The following is an 18,112-nucleotide window of genomic DNA, read 5'->3' on the forward strand; positions in this document are numbered from 1 at the left end:
ACACATCTCGTGAGAGTATCAACACCCACTCAAAGACAACTCCCTACATCTGCGCCAAAATTCAACATATGTATTTAGGTATTTTTTTGTTTTTTTTATACTATCAAGTAGTAAAAAATTTTATTATATACACATAAATACATATATTGACTTTAAAAGCTTAAAGAGCTTAGGTATACTCCAGTTCATGTAATTTTCTAATTGTAGAAAAGGCACATTTTTTCTTCGAGGTGTCAAAATCAGGAAAATAAAATTTTGGTCTGGTTTAGAGTTAAGCCAATTATTAAATACACATTTAAGTAAGTGAACTGTGTCAAATAGATAAAATAATGGTCTCTGATTATCTATGGGATGAGGATAAACAATGCTAAGTTGGTCTGCAGTTGAAAAATGACTAATGGCTTTCCCGTTAATGGCATTATTATCACACTATTACAAAACTATGTAACCAAACTCCTCTAAATTTTCAATCTTTCAATCTCATTTTTTTTTTCATCTATGTGGGGATCGGTCATGTGTTTGTTACAAATACCTATTATAGTTAGAGGATGTGGTAAAATTAGGGATCCATAATCTCTTAAATACTTGTATGCATGAGGACTAATAGTATAGATTATAGAAGTCAAAATTACTGTACTACTTGAATATCTGTACCTTTCCTTTGCAGTTGTAAGGAAAGCTAATTGTTCACAAATAAAATCTAAAGAATGCACTATTTTGTTGTGTTCAATGTTTTTAAAACTTTTTAGTATGTTTGACACAAAATCGATCACGTTTCATTTTATTTATGTCATTTGATGGTTTGGCATGATTGAGAATATGATCGAGTATTGCCAAGTGTATTGGTAGCAGTCTCGGTAGCAGTATTTGGATTTAAGTCACAGTCGGGGTTGTCATTATTGGTAACATTTTCCTCGAAAGGCAGGGTAATAATAGTAAGGTCTATTGCTTCAAGTATTGCATATAAATCATCTAAACTATGGGAAGTATATGGAGTTTTAAATTTTGATGTTAAAACACAAACTGGCTCGCTATATAAAAAAGTTTCAAAAGTTTCAGCCGTGGTTTTAGTAACTGTTGGAATCTTGAACTTAATATGTATAATAAAACGTATAATAAAGTACTCTTTATTATACTACCTTCAGGAAAATGAGGTTCACATACTTTGGTGTTGTTTGTGGGCTCAAAGTCATCTCTGTGTATGGCTTTTACCCATTTTCCCCTTAGATTTAGATATATTCTTAGGAAAACCGAAGACATGCACTTTAGGTCCGTTTTTATAGTTTTCGTTACAACCCGGAACATAACACTTTTGAGGCATATTTACACTCTGGTATTAACTACAAGCCGAACTAGGAGAAAAACATTAAATTAAACACGAACTAAAGTATTAAAGTCTGATATAAACAAATAAAACCGCGACCGTGAACCGGTTTTTCCGAGGATTTTTCTAGTCCGAAATTACGATTTTGCGATTTAAAAGTACGCAAAGAGTTTGCATAAATATAACATACAGGTTTCGCGGAAATAAACAGTTCCGATTTTAGAAAAAAACACAAAAATGAGCTAATGTTTACTGCGGATCCCGTCAGAAATACCGGCAACCACAGAACATAAATATAAACAACCTAACCTCTCGTTTCATCAGATGGCACAACTAGTAGATGCGCCGTTGTCAGATTTATATAGAAAGAACTATTGGCAAGTAACAAGATAAATGATAAAATTTGAAAAAATAGAAGTTTAAATTATAAAAAGAGAAATAAGGATGCACTCTTTTTTTTAACTAAATTGTAAAGTAAGAGCAGTTAAAGATATAGATTTAATTATTTTAAGATAGTAATACATCATTCTAACGTTCACGGCAATCTGCAAAGTCTGGCAGCGTTGCAGGCAGCCTTTCGTGGACGAACAACGGCAGCGTCAACAGCTGAATTCACGCGAAAATCAACCTGAAGTGCATGGCCCAAACGTGTGACGTCACGACCAAAATTTTTTGGAGCGCTTTATCCTTTTGTAGAGGTGTTATTGGATGCTATCCCCACAAAACCCTTAATAAATAGCTTGACTTTCTTGACTTTCTACAAACAGAAAGTTGGTGAAACAGACAGATATCAGCCCTATGCCTAGTTGCTCGTACACGTCCGGATCTACGAATAAGCGAGGAAGACGTGGCACTACTGCGTTTATAACTGGATCGCCTTACAAATCAGAACTGGAAGAAGCTTTAAACAAAATAAAATTAAAAACAGTTCCGATTAACACTGCACTTAAGGGTCAAAACAGAAGCACAAAAGAAGCTAAAAAAACCTCTCACCTCATCCAGTGATGATGACACTGACACTGATACTGGATTGCAGTTAGTAGACAGTGATGATGATATGGACAGAGATGCCGAAGACGCCGAGTGTCTGTATTGCAATAATTTTTATTCAGAGGACAGAGCAGGGGAAAAGTGGATCAGATGCAATCAATGGTTTCGTTGGTGCCATGAAGAATGTGCAGGAACTGACAAAAATCTATGGTTTATTTGTGAGATGTGCTTAGATTATCTTTAAGGTTTTTGAACATATTTTCAATTTAATATTAATAAAAATCTAAACAAATACTTATGCTTTTTATTTTAAACGTTTAAGTTCCGAATGTCGGATATATACGATATTAGGAGCACCTACTATCCGTTATAAGGAACCCAATTTCAAAATAATAATTTATGCACTGTTATATTTTTTTTAAACTTTTGTGAAAGTTACAGCCAGTTAGAGCTATTTCGTGTCATATAATGAAAGAACATATATCATCCTAACCGTTTTTAACATGCAACTAATTTATGTGGTATGTAGGTATTTTTTGTTAATTAAAAGATAAAAAGTATCCGATAATAGGCAACTTTCCTCTAGTCCCATAAAAACCCAACACAATTCCTATCAAATTTAATACATAGGACACATATCTTACAATAAATTCTTGTTTTGTGATCTTATATATAGTGGTGTAATAACAACTGAGGTAATTTCCTTCCCAGTTTATTGAAACTGGTTTTTTTATATTTATGAAAAAAATGTGGGACAATATCTTGTAACTGTAACTTCACTTTCATTGGTTAGATTTTAGTTTATAGATATATTTCTGTTAAAAACAAATTTATCGCATCTATTTTATTCTGATGGGTTACATAATTATGTTGCGTTATCTGTTCAAAACTTTACTTTTTCCTTGGAGAGATGTACAACTAGCAGCATGAATTTTAGAGGTTCCAGCTCTATTTTATTAAAACCTCATAGATAAAGCAAAAATATAAAAGATAAACTCTCTAATAATCAACATAAATTAAACTTTTATAAAGTTAACTTTTTTGTTAACTGGGGGAATACATCACAATATGGATACGATCAAGACAAAAAGTGCTGATCTTTAATTTGTATAAAAAATTTTACAAGAATCTTTTAAATCAGTTGTCAAGGCCCCAAATAAAATTTTATGTCATGCTCAGAATTTGGAACTGGGTGTATATAACATAGTTATGACATGGATGAAAGTGACCTAGAATTACCTCCAAGCTTTCAGGAACGGTCTGTAGGGTTGATCGCATGGCTGTCGACATGTCGAGCCGACTGGGCCGTAGATGATGTTAAAGGAGCGGTCGCGCCCAGTACTTCACATTACCTGTAATAAAAATATTGTTCATTTATTTTAAATTAAATGCACATGCATCATTTTATAAAAAATTAAAAGTAGGAACCGCTAACGGAATAATGAAGTTCATTTATAACCACATTACTTACTCATACATCCGTCATTATTGGAATGATTCAATGATAATCTATAATAAAAATTTAGTAGTTTATTAATAATGGATGTTCAAACAGCTGTCAGCCTCATTGCTTATTATAGTGACTTCATAGATATTTAAATGTTTTGCGCAAATCTATTGAGAGGTTAAATAATATAAACTTAGGATCTCACTTGACTACAAATTTTAATTAATATTCTTGCGCCTTCACCATTTTTTGTCATCCTATAGTAATATTATAAAACTTGATTGTTCAATAAATAATAAAATATTTAACAAATTTAAGCCCGCTTTTGTTCTTACATGGGAAAATCTATTATAGAACTAAGTAGGTCAGCGACAGAGTATATGAGTGTATTATTAAAAGAATATTGAAGTTCTAAAAATACATAAGGTGTACTAACCCGCGGGCTACATTGATCTGTCTATATAACACCTGTTAAGAGAGACTGATATATAATTTATGAATAATACAAATTAAATCATACACAGTTAAAATGATTGGTTAATTTAGTTTATTAGTAAAAGGTGCTAAATATAAGTCCAAGATGTTACTGTAAAAGCAGTTAAAATAAAGTAACAAGTTTCTTGTGCCAGTCTGAACTTGGCAATGAATAATGGCAAAAATTATTAAATATTAAGTAAAATTCCATTGTAACTCATTTTAATTTGATAAGTATTTATGTGTTTTTTAATTATAGATCAATAATAGAATAGAACGTTTTATTACCTAGAGAGGGCCTAATTTGATAGAGGGTATGACCAATCATGAGCATATTATTGACTTATATTAATGCCTAATCGTGCATAACTTGTCACATAATAAACATTTAACGAATTTGAATTTATCCCACTTTTAAACATATTGATCATACTTATTCATTTATTCCATAAAATATATTTCTTCCTTTATGGATATTATATTTTTAACATGTCACCAGTGGGCTCCTGCAGATTGTAAAGAAACCTACAATGTGTTCTTACTGCTGTAGGAGAGCAGGTTTATGGTGATTCATGAAATTAAATCGATACGTTTAGGCGGCCAAAAGCCGACCATTCAACCATAGCCAAGTGAAATTAATATAGTTGTGTTTGGTAATATTTACCAACAGGGGCAATTTATTATATTATTAAGTAAACCAATAAACATAATATTTAATATCCTGAATGGTGCTACTAGACAAATACACATAATATAGGAAATTGTGTTGCTAATAATAGTATCAAATTATATGCATCAAAATTTGGACTAAGCCATTAAACAGAAAAGCCATGTTATTTCGGCAATAACATATTCCTTATATGAAATGTAGTAATACTAGAAAGTATAAAGTGCAAAGCATGTTATACTTATGTCTGTAATATTACTGGGACTTATTTGTGTCTGCAATGTTTACATATAAAATTATTTAAAAATATCAATAGCTATAAATTTTTAACATAATTATATGCTATGGAAGTTTTCTAAATTAATGACCTGAGCAAGCCAAAAAAACCAAACATGACACTTTCATAGCATAAACTTTCATAGCAAATAACAGAACCAGTGATGATATTCTGTGTTTGATCAGGTTTTTTTTCACTGTCACTTTCTACTTAAGTAAATGAAATGGACTCATCAACTTGCCATCATTGGAATGAATTTCTCAACAGGTTTTAATCAAGAAAATTATATACATTAAAAATGTGGTAAATGCATATTTAATGGCCATTAGTCAAGTGGTTATTCCAAAGGAGCATTCTTTTACTGCACTCCAAAAGAGATTTAATACAAATGTTTAATTAACATTTATTTGTACAAGTACCTATATAAATCCAATACATATTTAAAACTGTTAAAAAAACAAGCAGCAAAAAAGCAGAAAAAGCTCTTGTTCATGAAACATCTCAGCTGTATGTACAAATTTTTCCAAGGCTCTAGATAAAGATCATAATCGAATTTAAGTTAGTAAAGTGCAATAATAATGGGTTCATTGGGATTATCATCATCGATTAAGAAATTGAACGAATTCAGAAAAGAAAATCTGTTAAAAGTATTAAATTAAACTTCTGTTAATTATGACGCAAGAGTGACAAGATTTAACAGTACCTAATACCTTAGAATTGAAAAAAGTTAATTTTTTATGAAACCATAAAATTGTATTACGACTTGCCTTGGGAAATTAAAAATATAGAAAATAATAATAACTTCAATAGACATGTTAAAAAACTGTTGATAAACAAGGCATATTATTCTCTTGAAAAATTTTATAGTGATAAGATGTGACTCATAAATCAACCTTTTCCTAATGTTAAAAATATAATGTAATATAAACTAAATTTACTTATATTCATGTTTAACTACTTTTGTATATATAGATATATTATAATAACAACTTTTACTTGAAGTCTTATATAAGTTTATTGTTTTTTTTTTTGATTAATTTATTATTTTATTTCATTTTTTATCCTGTTTATTTTATTTTTATCAATTGTTTGATTACATTTTACAGTCTAGTTTTACTCTATATTAATTATTAATGACATCTCTTTCTACTTAATCTATTAAGACATAGCAGTACACTAGACTATATCAGTATAGGCAACTTATAGGCAATAGACCAAAGACTACTATTCAGCTTGTCCACTTTAATAAATGGAAATCTATCTTCCATATACCTCTTTGATAAATTATAATTGGTACCTTTAATGCCAACTGGTATCAGCTTGGTAAACCATCTGGTCATGAGATTTGTGTAAAATGATCAATTACTTTTCTAATTACTCTCTTATGGGTTTTTCTTACAAAAAAAAGATTATATGATCATTTAACAACTTGAATATAAAAATTAGATCCGAATGTAAACGCCTTTAAAAAAAAAAAAAAAAAAAAAAAAAAAACATGCTTTATTGTTATTAACAAAGAAAAATTGTTCTAAACAAAGCTACCTTAAGTTACTACCACTACACCCCATACACACTCGAGTTCTAAAACAAACATCAGAAAACAATACATCAGAACAGCAAAAAAAAATACATAAAAAGTAAGGTAAATTCCATAATTCTCCCCTCAAGTATTAGACAGCAAAGAATTCTAACCATACAAACAATTCAAATACTGATGTAAACCTACACTTAGGGAAAATTAGAATGTGTCGACGTAGTATTCATCCAGTGAATAGTAACATTTTTCGGTCAAAAGTATTTTCAATTTACGTTTAAAAGTATCAATACATGTTGCCTCGCTGACTCCACCTGGTAAACGATTGAAAATTTTGAATCCCTCGTAGAAAATAGATTTTTTAGTTAATGTGGTGGAGGGATTTGGAAGATTTAGATCGTTCACTTGACGCGTTAAGTATCTTGGATTTGGGGTTATAAATTTAAAGCAATTTGCAAAAAGTAAGCAGGCCACCTCCTGAATGTAGAGGGAGAAGACAGTGTGTATGCCCAGCCTAACAAATAATGGGCGACAGGACTTTGTTTCAAAGTTTTTAGATTTAGCATCTCCAAATGATTATTAGAATTCTCATATTTTAATCAGCTTGAACAAACAAAATCTAACAAACTTGTTCTGAACCTGTTCCATGGCTAAGCAGCTGTTCATGTTAAATAGTGACCAAACCAGATATAAACTTTCTTGCAGGTCTCCATTGAGAAATCCCTGCACTTCCGAAGCACAATACCAAGAACACTGGACAACTTTAGGATTATATTATTAAAAGGTGTATTAAAGGTTAGTTGTTCATCAAAGTATATCCCAAGGTCCTTCTCAATGGCCAGCAACATTATAAGATAAATCATTTCTCTTAATTTCCTTGAAAAACTTATAATATTACTCTTGCTTATGTTTAAAGATAAATTATTATTAATACACCATACATACAATTTCTTTAAATACTGCTGCAACCTAACCTGATCAAAGGCATCTGATATTTGTCTATAAAATTTAACATCATCTGCAAATATCAAGAAGTTACTATTTTCAAAATAGCAGCAATATCATTTATAATTATATCAAACAGGAAAGGACATGCTGTGGAACCCCAGAGTAGACAACAATGTTGCCTGACCTAGCATTACCAATGCAAACTTGCTGGGTCCTTCCCGACAAGAAATCAGAAAACCAAGCCATTAATCTCCCAGGAAAACCAAACAGTTCCAATTTCCCTAGTAATATGCCATGATTAACTCTATCAAAAACCTTGAAGAAGTCAGTGTAGATGACATTCACCTGATCCCAAGGCTGTTAGCAAATCCTGATAAAATATCAGCAAATTTGTCAATGTTGATTTTTCAGATGTGAACCCATGTTGATCACCCACCAATAACTCCTTACAATGAAAACACAACTGATCATAGATAAGACCATCCAAAAGCTTTGGGATTGCAGATTGTATAGTCAAAGTCAAAAATAGCTTTATTGTTACGTAACATCATCTGTTGTTAACAAGGCATTATATAAAACCTTAAAGATAGTTGACAACATAATCTTTTATAAAAATATAAAAATTTTAACAATTCTTACATACATAGAATATAGAACACACCCAAAGAAAGGGTAGTAAGAATTCACATTAAGCTGCGCAAAACTCTTCACTGTCAAAAAATTGTATTTAAAAACTTGTCTAGAGAATAAAATGCTTTAGCAAGCAAAAGTTTCTTTATATTTTTCCTAAAACATTTTTCACAATTTATTAGCCTTATATAAAGGGGTAGGTGGTTAAAAAGCCTTCTGCCCCCGTACACAAAAGAGGACTTAATCTCCTCACTTTTTGAGATAGGCAGAGGTAAAGAGAAGGTTGTTCGGAGATTGTAACCCGAGGAGGGGAGCCAAGCTGATGGCGATATTTTTTGTGGATAAGACAAACAGTCTCTAAAATAAAAAGGCATGGCAATGTCAGAACAGAGTGTTTTAAAAATAATGGCCTACAGGGGCTACGAAAGGGAGCTGCACACATGTAGCGTAAAGAGCTGAACAAATACTGAGAGCATACACCCCAAAACACAATACCGTATCTTAGATGAGACTCAATAAGAGCATTGTAGGCAATTTTGGCCCACAAATATCTTCGCGCAAGCACCACTCCAAGAGTGACATAGGACTTTCCTCTTATTAAAAAAAAAAATCCTCTAAAAAAAATAAATCCTAAAATAAATCCTCTCTTTGCCTGTGTTTACCATAAAAAAAAAAAAAACATCAAGTCCCAGAGAATGTGTTATTACTCTCTACTGTGTTAGCATAACAGTTGGATGATAACTTCCCTATTAAAGAGGAGATATGATTTTCAAATTTTAATTGCTTATCAATCGTCAGGCCCAAAAATTTGCATGTTTCAGAAGGACTTATTGTTTCATTTTGCAAAGTGACAGTTCCCAGTTTACATTTAAAAGTTAAAATATTTGTCTTAGAAATATTAAAAGTTAATCTATTAGATTCACACCATGACTTTACAAGAATTAAATCTTCATCAATGATATTCCTTAATCTCTTGGTGTCAGTGTCATGCCAAAGTAATGTTGTATCATCCGCAAAGATAGTAAATTTGCCTCTAATTGGAATTTGAGAGATATCATTGACATATAGCAGGAACAATATTGGTCCAAGAACAGAACCCTGGGGTACACCAGCATCCACATCCAGACGGGATGACATATCATTGTCAAAGAATACCCTTTGTGTTCTTCCAGATAGGTAAGAATGAAACCAGTCGAGAGCAACTCCTCTGAATCCATAGGTTTCTAGCTTCTGCAGCAGTATTCTGTGACTCACACAGTCAAACGCCTTAGATAAGTCACAGAACACCGCCGCCGCACTCTCCCCAGCGTTCAACCCCATGTACAGACTCTCCAAAAAATTGAAAATAGCAGCAGATGTACCCAGTTTCGTCCGGAATCCAAATTGCTGATGGTTAAGAACATTATGCCGTTTCAGAAATTCCATCATCCTAGTTTTTACCAATCTTTCTACACTCACTCTCATACTCACACTTCTATAATTCATTATTTCATTGTTATCACCAGCTTTAAATATTGAAACCACAAAGCTGTGATTCCATAGAATCAGAAAAGCTGCTGTAACCAAAGATCTTTTAAATATGTATAATAAAAAGAGGAGTAAGAAATAGTACAAACACATTTTCACAAAAAATAATTGGAAACACTATCCGGACCTGAACTTAGCTTTGGCTTTAGCATAAATACCAATTCAAGTTCTAGTCTGCTCGCAAGCATTAAGATTATTTGGGTGACTCTGTTCATATACAGTGGAAAAAAAATGGAGCAAAATCCTCTGCAATTTCCTCACATCCCAAGAAATTATTATCCTTGTAACTCATCAAATTAGGTATTCCATTTACCTCTCTATTCTTATTTAAATTGCAAGGAAAATCCAAAAATGCAATAAAAAAATTGCGTTGCAAGCAGCGATGCCAGGTCTACCGTTTTTGCGGTATATCTACCGTTTTCATGATTTAGTTATCGGTCTACCGCAAAGCTGTTTATATACATCGTTAAATCTTTTACTCATATCTTCAAATTAATTTACAAAAAAATAGACAAAAAATAATAAATATTAGTTATTACGTTTCAGTTATTTCCCCATGTCTTAAAAAAATCGTCTTCGCACATAACAAATAGTCAATAGTTTAATATACAAATTGTCGGTCTTTTTAAATATATGTTAACGTTTTTTAGTTTAAGCTTTTAGTGAGTTTATAACAGAGCTAACAATGAGGAACGTAAAATGTCAAAAAAATATAATTTTTTAATTATTACATATTGATGACTATGATATAATTTTGATGACATAATATTGAAAAACGTGTTATTCTTGAAGGCACATGGGAATGAGAATCCATAAGATATACCTTTATTAATAAATTTTCCAAACTTAGTAGCAGATAATGATTTCCAAAAAATTGATAATGAAAACAAATAATGCTAAGAAATTCTGATTTTTCCAAAGCATCTACGGCTTGAATAGATGCCATTCATCCCAAAAGATGCCATTTTAGATCAGTATTTCAATTTTGATATTCAAGTTGAGCAGTACGCTCATAGTCCGAGGTACCTAGATATATATATCGAGGTATACCTTCTGCTATCAAATTTTGCTCATTTATCTGCAGATGCAGAAAGGACATTTTCACAAATTAATTTATTAAAAACAAAACAAAAGAACAAACTACCCACTAACAGTATTTGATTGGTCTGATGCTTTAGATTAGAAAGAATACATCAGTTATACCTTATCTATGGAATATATAGGCAGCAGTTAATGCTTTAACTAAAACATTAGTCAAGGATTGTTGTCATATCATAATAATAATATGTACAAAAAAATCGATTACCTTTCTGATTCAGACTGAATTAAATATGGACTTTTAGTCAGATTATTAATATGTAGGAATGAAAATTCTTTACCGCCTAATATTTTATGATTTGGCATGTATTATGTTATGTCAGTTTGTTTTTAACATTTCTTGACTCACAGAAAATATACATATAGTATAAATGTTAAATTAGTTTTCCCAGTCATGAAGTCTTAGACGGTGGCGACTTTAGCAAACTTTTGTTTGGTATTTATTTTTGACAATAAAATGTTTATTAATCATAACTATATTTTTTGTCTTGAATACAAAAATAAATTTGCCGTTTTATCTTTGAATCTACCACTTTTTTGATGATAAACCTACCTCTTGCGGTGATTTTAACCTGGCAACACTGGTTGCAAGTTGGAAAAACAAAATTTTTTAGCTAAACTTTTCTGAGACACCATGCATTTAAAAAAAAATATATGAGATTGAATTTATTCTGTACTTGACGACTAACCTGTATTATATATTTGGTACAATAAACTAAAAAATTTAGTAAATTATAATTCTACTAGAGCTCTGTAACATACTTTTTTATGTCTCAAAAATTCTTTCTACACTTTTTTTTTATATTGATCTCAGGATTTTTAACAACTATACATATTTTTATTGATTTAAAGAAATGAAGGAGTTCTCATGGAAGATTTCCTCTAATCCTGAAATATTCTCTCTACAGCCCTGATAGATATTCATTATACAGAGAATATTTAGAGAAAAATAACATTGTCCTTGAGATATATTCTATAACTGGATTTAAACTCCTGGACAAAATTATCGCACCACTTGATTTTTTGAGATTTTTTTTTTTAATAAAGATAAAAAAATAAGCAAACTTATAAGCATTGTTAATTATGCATTATTAATTAACAAAAACAATTATATTCTATTTAACAAAACGAGATTTAAGTAACTAAATTCAATACAAGGCAAAAACATCAATTTTCACTAACTTCAATTTTGATACAAAAATAAAACAATAGACCCATAATGAATTCTTAATAATGTGTATTGCCACCTCTAGCTGCAATGACCTCTTGAAGTCTTCGCAGCATTCCTTGTATCAAATTATGAAAACTTTCCTGCAGATGTATTCTCACTCCTCACGAGCAGCATGTTCCATAATAAAGCATAAACATAGTTTTTGTCCAGTTCTGCTTTTTATACGAGAAAAGATATTATAACTGTTTTAACTCATATTTATTTTTATTTAAATTTTCATGACAAAATAATTAGTGGTGCGATAATTTTGTCCAGGAGTTTATATTATGAGTATAGATACTATAAGGTTGTCAATACAACAAATTTATGTAGTAAATGAAAAGATTAGTTAAGAAAAGAATATAAGTTACACAGCTGTTTGTAACAGTAGTTATGTAAGTTAGGTAAAAAAAAAAATGAACTAGTCTATGGAGCATTACACAAAAAGTATCTATTGACATATGGGAGGACAGATGTTTATTTGTCTTTGTCCAGCTCAGTTATTATTTCTCATGTTTTGTTATTTTGCTAAGCAAACCACTTAAATAAAATGTCAAAATTTAGATTAGTACTGAATGACTAATGAATAATGAAACCAAAGAAAAATAAATAAAACAATCAATACACCATCAAAACAGTGATTATCTAAATTCATAACACAAATTGAATAATGATATTTCAGGTAAAAATTAATGACCTTAGGAAGAAACTACTGTGCTTGATGACTCATTTATCAGAATACAACAGTACTACAATACCTTATCTTGACAAATACCTGTGCAGGTTTTACCTGTGCTATGAAAGAACATCTTTGACTACTTAAAAAATCTTAAATTTGTGTAAATAGATTAAAATCACAACTTATGAGTGGAATATAGATATTCTATGAGAAAGAGAACTGTGAATAACTTTAAAAAACGGTTCCTAATAAGGTATATGGTCTGAAGGTATATAAATAAGGCACCAAGTTGACCTCTACAGGATTTCCGAAAAAACTGAAGTATGTGCCATCTAACAGACATCAGTGATTAAAATATTACAATCTGATGAAAAAACGTTACGTTTCAGGTTTCCTCTTGCGCTAATTTAGTCAATTTTAGATATTTCTATATATTTACGGGCCAAGTGAAAGCTGCTCTGACAGGAGCACACTTTTCGGCCTGATATTTCACGATTGTGGCTGGAAAACTTCGCGAGACTCACGATAAATCACGGGCACACGTGTGGAAACTATTCAACTCACCCATAAAACAGTCCTTTTCACTATATTATGCCTAAAAATTAACACACACCTCAAAAAAGCATACTTTCAGAGTTTCACAAGATGGCTGGACGAACAGAATTTTGCGACGTTGCCGGCTCGTTGACTCGTGGCCCGGGACTGAATCACCGATACTCGAAATGTCAAAGTGTGATACAAAATAAAAGTGCTTTCGCTGTTTTCGGGCGTGGACTTGTGGTAAAAAAAAATTACAGTTCTACATGTTGCATGTTGCAAGTCGGGTAGCGATTGTTAAACAAGTAAATTTTAATAATTTTACCATAATAAATAATTAAAATGTTATTATGTAATAAGTTAATGACAATGTCCCTCTTTCTGACTGACATATAATATGTCAAGAGAGCAAAAACGATATTTTTCCAAAATGGTTTTTTTGTTCCTGAGAATATTTTTAAATAAATTTTACTTTAATGCCTTTGACTGGTGGCACTGTTTGAGCGATTAAATAAATAATGTAAGGATATTATTCAAAATATTAATAATAATAAAATTATTATTTTATTAATATTAAAATATATTAAAATTATGGCTGGTGACGTGTATTAATATTTTTCGACATTTACATATTTGAGAGGGGACAAGACTCCAGTGACAAGTTCAAAAATGTAAACATAAATGGCGGGAAGACTACGCATCTTAATGACTAGCTAGTCTCCTTTTCACCAAAGGAGTTTTGCGGTTTGCCAGGGCTATCCTGAGTCTTGTTAAAGAAAAAAAATTAATAAAATTTTAATAAGTTTAAAACACTTTAAACTATTACCTAAAGGAACATCTATGAAATGTTAGCATTTTGAAATTTTCTGGAAAAACAAGAAGTAGTGGCAACTTCGCTTTACTCGGCATACCAACGCAATAATAATCGACATGCGGTGCGCCTCGCCGGGGATACAAATTCATAAAATAAACAGAAGAACAAATTTGTGCGCATGTCGTTGCTTATTTAGATTCAATGACGTCACGAAGAAGAGGGTTCACACTTCACAAGCCGTGGCGCGACTGCGTAAACTTGTTTGCTTCAGTGATTTTTTTTGGGCAAATTTAAAATTTAGTTATAAACTTCGAGTTTATTCAGGTGGAATTTTTTCTGATAATATTAACAATTTAGGACTAATTAAATAATTTGATTTAAAAAATTATTATTGTATTTTAGATTTTAAAAGTTATGTGCGGTCACTTTGTATTATAGGGCTCAATATAGGGTTAATTTTTTTTATCGAGTTCATTTTAAACAAAATTTTTACTAATAGCTTATAACAATTCAATAACTAGGTACATATATAGTTTAATTTACACCTACGGAACACATTCGTTAGAATTTTACACTTTCCTAGGTATTGCCTTGCGCCTTCGCCAAATTCAAGGAGACTGATCTACATACTTATATGCTCAATAGCCGGCCACACACGTGCAGAGTTCTCTGCATACTTTATCTGGAACGGTCAAAGTCTCGAGACAAATACGTAGGTTAGTGTGCGAGCGCCGCGCCGATCTTGATCCTGCACAGGCTTGTCTGCAGACTTTGCAAAAGATAAATTTATTTCAGAACCACAAACGTACATACCTAGTTTTCTTAACGACTTAGTCTCTTGCAATTTAATAAAATACAAACATGAGTGAAAATATTGATACACGGTTTATGGGAAAAGAATTTCTGTCAGGGTTTATCGAAATATATAATAGTCATCCGGCATTATGGAAAACAAAATCTAACGAATACTTAAACAAAAATTTAAAGAACAGAGGTTATGAAAATTTTGTGGACCTATAGCAAAGGCATCGTCTGCAACGAAAACATATGGAAAATATGTTTCTGTGTAATTACGCAGTGGTTTGTCTTCAGGAATCTTTAAAGAATTTTCTTCAAGTTTCTTAAATAAAACAGCATTGCGAAACACTTTACCGTCACTTATACGACCCTGACATCCAATATCCACAAATGAGAAATAATAATTAGCATCAACCAGTGCCATTAAAACTACACTGAAAGTGCCTTTGTAATTGTAGTATTCTGATCCACTTTTTATTGGGGATTGGATTACTATACGTTTCCCGTCTAGAGCGCCTAGACAGTGGGGTAAATTCCATTTTGCATCAAGCTGTTCTGCTATTTGTTTCCATTCTTGTGAAGTTTTTGACATCTGGAACAAACGTAAAAATATATTATTTTTTTTAGGAGTTGGATGTAACAGCAGACGATGAAAATGAAATCTTAGAGGAAGCCTCTCAAGACGTATTTGGGGACGCAAGTACGGAAATCAACATTCCCACAGATACTGGTAGTGCAAATGCAGCGGAAGATCCAAGCAATTATTCCGCAAAAAAAAACAATTCAAGTCACCGGCAAATAAAGAAAATCTAAAAGAAAAGCAGTGGATGTAGTACAAGAGCGTATGAATGAAGCATATAAAATTTTAAAAACTTCTGTAAGTAGCGAAAAGCCAACAATCAGCCAAACGTCGCTGTTTTGGCAGTTGGTCGCTCAGAAGTTAGAAGCGTTGGATGAAGTTGAAAGAGCGATAGCTATGAATGAGATTGATAATTTGCTATTTCGTGCTACTATGAGACATATGGATCAGCGATCTCACAATTTATCTCGTTGTAATAATACAACTCCTGAACAGTATCCTTCCTATGGCAATCAACAGCATGCGTACCCTTTTTCGGCAGTAAACCATTCATCACCTGCAAATTCCTATACCTCTCAGCCATCTCCAGGGCAGAACATCTTGCAACCAAGCCCTAATCAGTACGAAAATCAGTATCAAGCTGCATCACCATCAATTACAACCATGGAGCCTGCTAAATCTCAGAATGGACAACCTAATACCTTTATTCCCGTACCGCCATTTTCACCTTTATAGTTGGGTAGTCAGTTACTTTTTATGTTTAGGTTTTGATATTATTCAGAAAAAAAATATTGATTTATGTTAAATTTAATTCGGGGATATAGGAGAATATACATTATGCAAAAATGTGAATAACAACAACACATTTACCATTAAACTTTTAGTATACATATAGAGAAAACTCATGCTATTTAAGCAGTTATAAAATTTTCAATGATGTAATTTTCTATGTCACAATATAAACATTTTACCCGTTGTGACCTTGAATCTTAGATGTATTTTAACTCCCTGTATTTTTACTTAAGTCTAAAAAAAATATTTCCAAAATATTATGTAAGTACTTACCTTTATTTGACCTTTAAGAATAATAATTAAAGCATCGCATACTTCAAAAACACACTCGGACACTGTTTCTGCTAAGAATTTGAATAAATAAGACAGACTTTTGAAACTACCGCCGCAGTTGCAAAATATCGAAGTGCCACAGCAAACCTTTCTTGAACCGGAATTGCCTTTCTCATATTGGTATCAGTTTTCCTTATCAGATGACCCATTTTATTTAACAGATTGAAAATCAATAGAAGACATTCTACAGAAATTTTAAAATAGGCCTGAAGGTTCTTGTTTTAGGTCCTGTAGCATGTCTGTGGAACTATATCTGCAACAAACAAATTAAAACAATAATATTGTTGACTGGCAACGATACACATACAGGGTGTCAATTTGAAAATTTCCAGCCCCCGTATAAAATTTAAAAAATTTGAAAAAAAACACGTCAAATTTATTTTTGAGGGGAAAATTTTTTAGGTTAATTTAACCTAATTTAACCTATCTTAACTTCTTAATATCTATCTGGTGAAGCTAATTTGACAACCTGTCAATTGTCAAAAAAAATGACAACTGACAGGTTGTCCAATTAGCGTCAGATAGATAGTGAAAAGTTAAGACAGGAATGTGAAATCCATTTTGCTCTATCTTAAACAGATTTTGCTCTATGATCTTTAAAAGATTAAAAATGGGCTATTTATAACAGCTGTTCTTTTGGGAACGGCAAGACGGATTTGAAGTTTGATGGTATTTTTGGAAAGAAAATTGAAAGACCTTTAATATGATGTATCACTCGACCTCCTTTCTGTTTAAGATTTTAGGGGTGTATCTCACCCTGTCTAAGGTGCTGTAGATAGGGACGAGATAATTTGCTTATTTTTGTTCCCCCTTTATTTTACAGAAAGTGTTTTCAGCCTTTTTTTTTTTAGTTTTTTGTTCCTAAGATATAGCCATTTCAGGTTTTCAAATTGTCACCCTGTTTATATGTACTCATATATGCTGACAACAGTCAGGCGGTCAAATCATTATATGGCATAAATAAATAAAATGAACATATCGCAAGAAGAAATTCAAATTTTTGGTAAAAAAATGCAGTTTAATAAAGTTCAAGGTTGTTAGGTTTGCAGAAGTATTGACTGAAGTAGATTTGAACTTCACCAGAGCATGTACGCTTAAGCTTGCGATAGAAAGAATAAATTTTATATGTATCGATTAACTAGATAGAAGAGATAAAACAAAGGGTTATCCTATCCCATTATGTAGACGCGCTGCATCGGGTCAAGGTGATCTGATTTTAGCTCCAGGCTTACGAAGGGCGTTTGAGCTGGTCCTGGCGTGGCAATCCAGAAAACGAGGTCCTACTAAAAGAGTTTATTTTATTAAAAAACTTTAAACTATACTGAAATTTTTTCTTTATTTAATTGTTCGGGTGGGTTGTGTTAAAGTGGAAAAGATACAGAAATATGGAGAAATGAAAGAATCATAATGTAAAATATAACCTGAAGAAACTAAAGTTTGATTACCCCTTATA

General features: G+C 31.7%; 1 protein-coding gene and 1 long non-coding RNA gene across 5 annotated transcripts in view; one reads left to right on the top strand and one right to left on the bottom strand.

Annotated features, from left to right (window-relative positions):
- LOC126743440 (serine/threonine-protein kinase MARK2-like) overlaps positions 1 to 13,548 on the bottom strand; it is a 105,283-nt gene extending 91,735 nt beyond the window's left edge. Inside the window, exons 1-2 of one of the 2 annotated variants that reach the window (XM_050450636.1) lie at positions 13,419 to 13,548; positions 3,554 to 3,666 (exon numbers count right to left, since the gene is read on the bottom strand). In XM_050450636.1, coding sequence (XP_050306593.1) covers positions 3,554 to 3,604 — 51 coding nt within the window. In that variant the 5' untranslated portion in view covers positions 3,605 to 3,666; positions 13,419 to 13,548. Of the gene's footprint in view, positions 1 to 3,553; positions 3,667 to 13,369 lie in introns of both variants that reach the window. The other variant, XM_050450627.1, reaches the window with a different exon arrangement.
- LOC126743509 (uncharacterized) lies at positions 12,822 to 16,483 on the top strand. Of its 3 annotated transcripts, none has more exons than XR_007662898.1 (3): positions 12,822 to 13,126; positions 13,195 to 13,862; positions 15,582 to 16,483. It is a non-coding gene; the product is annotated as an uncharacterized LOC126743509 (long non-coding RNA). The 3 variants fall into 3 exon arrangements; XR_007662895.1 differs by having other exon boundaries at positions 12,824 to 13,126; positions 13,227 to 13,862; XR_007662897.1 differs by having other exon boundaries at positions 12,831 to 13,126; positions 13,227 to 13,647.
- Positions 16,484 to 18,112: the final 1,629 nt, after the last annotated feature.

Source organism: Anthonomus grandis, chromosome 1 (genome assembly GCF_022605725.1).
Source record: "Anthonomus grandis grandis chromosome 1, icAntGran1.3, whole genome shotgun sequence".
Classification (NCBI taxonomy): domain Eukaryota; kingdom Metazoa; phylum Arthropoda; class Insecta; order Coleoptera; family Curculionidae; genus Anthonomus; species Anthonomus grandis.